At 43.0% G+C, this 3,688-nt stretch overlaps 1 protein-coding gene across 1 annotated transcript in view; it reads right to left on the bottom strand.

The window, feature by feature from the left end:
- The window catches only part of MXI1 (MAX interactor 1, dimerization protein), a 35,139-nt gene that overhangs the window by 2,604 nt on the left and 28,847 nt on the right, over nucleotides 1-3,688 (bottom strand). Inside the window, exon 6 of the mRNA XM_018562564.1 lies at nucleotides 422-498. Within this exon, the coding sequence (XP_018418066.1) occupies nucleotides 422-498 (77 nt within the window). The remainder of the gene's footprint in view (nucleotides 1-421; nucleotides 499-3,688) is intronic.

The raw sequence follows: 3,688 nt of genomic DNA, 5'->3' as shown, positions 1-3,688 counted from the left end.
ATTATAAACTATTTTTGTGTCAGGTAAATATGAAATAAAACATATGACTTTTTTTGTATTTTATTTATAAGAGCTGGTGTAGATGAGTTATTTGGCTGCGTTTGATAAGCATTTGAAGCACAGATTAAATGCAGGTCGGGAGATTCTCATCTCATTTATGTCTTTGGCCACAGCAGGTCCTATTGAGATGTGATTGCGTTGCAGACAAATGTAGCATTTTGCTTTTGAATAGCCTTGTGTGAATGCAAAAGGCATCATTTGACGCTGGCTACGCTAGGTCTGAAACAACTCCTTTACACATTTTTCCAGGCTATTCTTAGCTGCTTTGTTAGAAAAAAAAAAAAAACCTGTTCACTGACATCACTAGCTAAAGCTGAGATTTACACACACACACACACACACACACTTCAGCTGTCCATACCTTAATGTGTACTTTGGCTTTATTCAACAGCCCCAGTGTTGTGTGTCTGGAGTTGTCTGATTCCAGATCCCTTAGAACTATGGGGGAAAGCCCTGACCCCATAGTTCTCCTTTAAGGTCACATGAGGGAGCTTTGGTAGCAGAACTATTTTTAGCTGAATGAGGACCCAAAAAAAGTGAGTTGGGAATTTTCGTTTTTTCATAGAGAAGTAATAATCATCCCTTCATGACGTGAAGCTGTAACCGTGTCTATGTTTATTTATTATGATAGGTTTATGCTATATACGGCTATTTACAGCTCCTTCTTCCCACAACTATTTCCAAACTTTGGTTTAAGTTTTTTTTTAGACCTTGGCTACACTTTTGTGGAGTCATTTTATACCAAGGACTTATCTGTACCGTGCGTGCTGTGCACGCCACCCCCTGGCACGTCCGCCTGCCGCGGCCTGCTGCCAAACCACTTGTTCCAGCTTAACCCCTTCCCGGCCGCCTCTCAAAGGACAGTTAAGAAACGCTCAACCTACACACTGATCTCTGCTAATCAAAGAATACAAAAATTAACTCTTCTTGACCGCTCAAACGACACCACCACGTATGAATCCTATAAGAGTGTAACATTATTATATTATTATTAGTAGTAGTAGTAGTAGTAGTATTAATATTTATTTAATTTAGGGCTGTTACTGATTAAAATTTTCGTGTTCGATCAAATTTTTTTTTATTCGATTAATCGATTAATTTCGATTCATTATAACACACATACAGATCCAACTACATTGGCCTATACACATACAGCACAGCAATAAAGTAATAATATGGACTAGGATCACACTAATCCAGCACGTTATTAATCTCACGTGCCCCACTCAATATGGCCGCCGCTGGAGTGGGGCAACTCAGAATAATAACGTGCTGGATTACAAATGTATTTACATATTATAGTAAAACAGCAAAGCCCTAAGGGTGATTTAAACATAAGTATTAGCTTAATATTTGAAGTAGCAGCACCTGTCCATTCCATTTCATGTAAGGACCTGATTGCAACATAATATCAGTAAGTTAATGGAGAGCCACATGGTGCATATATATATAAAGTTTAAGATAAGACAGAAGCTTGTGCTTCTTGGGCAAACTCACCGGCCCAAGTGGCTCTGTCAGCTAACGAAGGGAAGGGGGGGAGGAGTCCGGTGACATCACGGACTTAGACGTCACCGGACTCCTCCCCCTTTCCCTTAGTTAGCCAACGGAGCCACTTGGGGAAGGGGGGAGGAGACGGGTGACGTCGATGTCCGCAACGTCAGCGGATCATCCGACGGGACTCCCGGAAGCCGGCGGAGGTGAGTGTTTTCTTTAGCGATCAAAAAATTTTTTTTTTTTAAATCGATCAAAAAGATTAAATCGGGGAATTAATCGTTAATTTCCGCAGCCCTAATTGAATTTTTTATTACATAAGTAGAGCCGATCTTTTTACTGTACATCAGATAAAAACAAACATTCTGAGATGACTTTTTAACCATCAAAAAACAAACAGTTACTTATAAGACAGATTCTTATACAATGTTACACATATATACAGGGCCGGATTTACTCTCTCTGCTGTACAAACGGCGTCCCCGCTGTACATTTAGCTCTGCTTGCCCAAAGCCGGGCTAAATGTAGAAAACAACTACTCGCCCGGCGTCCGAAAACTTCATGCCCCCGGGCATCAGGAGAAAGGGATTCCACACCCCTGCTGCCCCTCTACTCCCTGCTGCCCCTCTACTCCCTGCTGCCCCGAGGCCTTGGTTGGCCTTGTGGGAAATCCGGCCCTGCATACATAGTGCTATTCGATGCAGCTGTCCGGGAAGTTACAAACGGGTTCATTTGTATCCATTCACATCGTCTCAATGTATAACCCTAACCGTCCGCTCCGCTCATCCCAAGACCTCCTGCTTTCCAGCTCCCTTGTTAACTCCTGCCATGCTCGCCTCCAGGACTTCTGTAGAGTCTCTCCCATCCTCTGGAACTCTTTACCCCAAGCTGTCCCTCTGCCTCCCACCTTGACTGCCTTTAGGCTTTCCCTAAAGACTCATCTCTTCAGGGAAGCCGATCCCACCTCAACCTGACCACTGAACTAGAACGTTCTCAAACAATTCATTCCCCACACAGCTCCCTCCTCATGTATCACTGGCCCCATCTTGTCTTGAATTGTATTGTGATTGTAATGTCTTCCTTATATTGTAAAGCGCTGCACAAACTGTTGGCGCTCTATAAATCCTGTATAATAATAATAATAATTGTAACAAAATGTCAATAACGCTAAATAGGCAATAAAAAAAAAATGTAATTAATTAAAACATAGATAAAGGCTCCCATGAACTGGCAGGACAATGCTGGGAGTTGTAGTGCTGCGGGAAGCTTCATAGCGCACTCCTTCTGCTCGGCCCCCCTTTTCAGTATAAATTTAGTTCTGTTCTATTTTAGAAAATGAATACAAAACCGCAGAGGAAAAAAAAAAAGAAGTTTTGACTCATTTCCAGAGAGCGACACATGACTCCAGCCTGAAGTGTATGGAGGTGGGGGAGTCAAGACTTTCTCTACAAAGTGATTACATCAGCATGTTCTATACAAATTCGTTCTTCAGCCTCTGTGCACTGGCAACAATGCATGTAGCCGGTGTGCTAGAAGAGCCCGTCCACACTATCATGTTAGAAAAAACGCACATGCCTCAAAGTGCATATGCATATTTTTAACGCGTTGCATTAAATTGTAAAGCAATGCAGGACCCATTTTATTTGCACTTTGCATGCTTTTTCTTTCTACACATTTTCATTATTTCCCATTCGATGCGACTCGAAAAATGCACTAATCTAAACGCATATTGCGTTCTCTATGAGTTGCCCTCAGGCTGTCAGTGCTTGCTGCATCTTTTGCATGCATTTGAACCAAAATGTGCAGCAGATGCAGCGAGCACTGATGTGCGCAGCTTCGTAGATAATAATGGTAACTGATTTTGTAGTGCACATAAACCGTGATTGTGTGAACGTGGCCCTAACAATGTCCCTCCATGATGGGGGGGAGAACGCCCTTCTCACCGCGCCCAATAGCGCCATTGTCAGCTGCCGCGGTATCGCTCTCAGATTTTAAATCTGAAAGTGGCATAAAACGCAACTCTATCAGTCTGCTACTTTGCTTTCCAGGCAGTCTTGTGGTACAGGCCCTCTCCGCGTGCATGCCTTGTGATAGCGCTGGTCTCGGGCAAATGGTGTCAATGGGTGTGGTCGGATGG

The sequence above is a fragment of the Nanorana parkeri genome, unplaced genomic scaffold (assembly GCF_000935625.1).
Source record: "Nanorana parkeri isolate BGI_ZX_2015 unplaced genomic scaffold, ASM93562v1 scaffold585, whole genome shotgun sequence".
In the NCBI taxonomy this organism is placed as follows: domain Eukaryota; kingdom Metazoa; phylum Chordata; class Amphibia; order Anura; family Dicroglossidae; genus Nanorana; species Nanorana parkeri.
The sequence above is the reverse complement of the archived record's forward strand: the minus strand, read 5'-3'. Positions and strand labels throughout refer to the sequence as shown.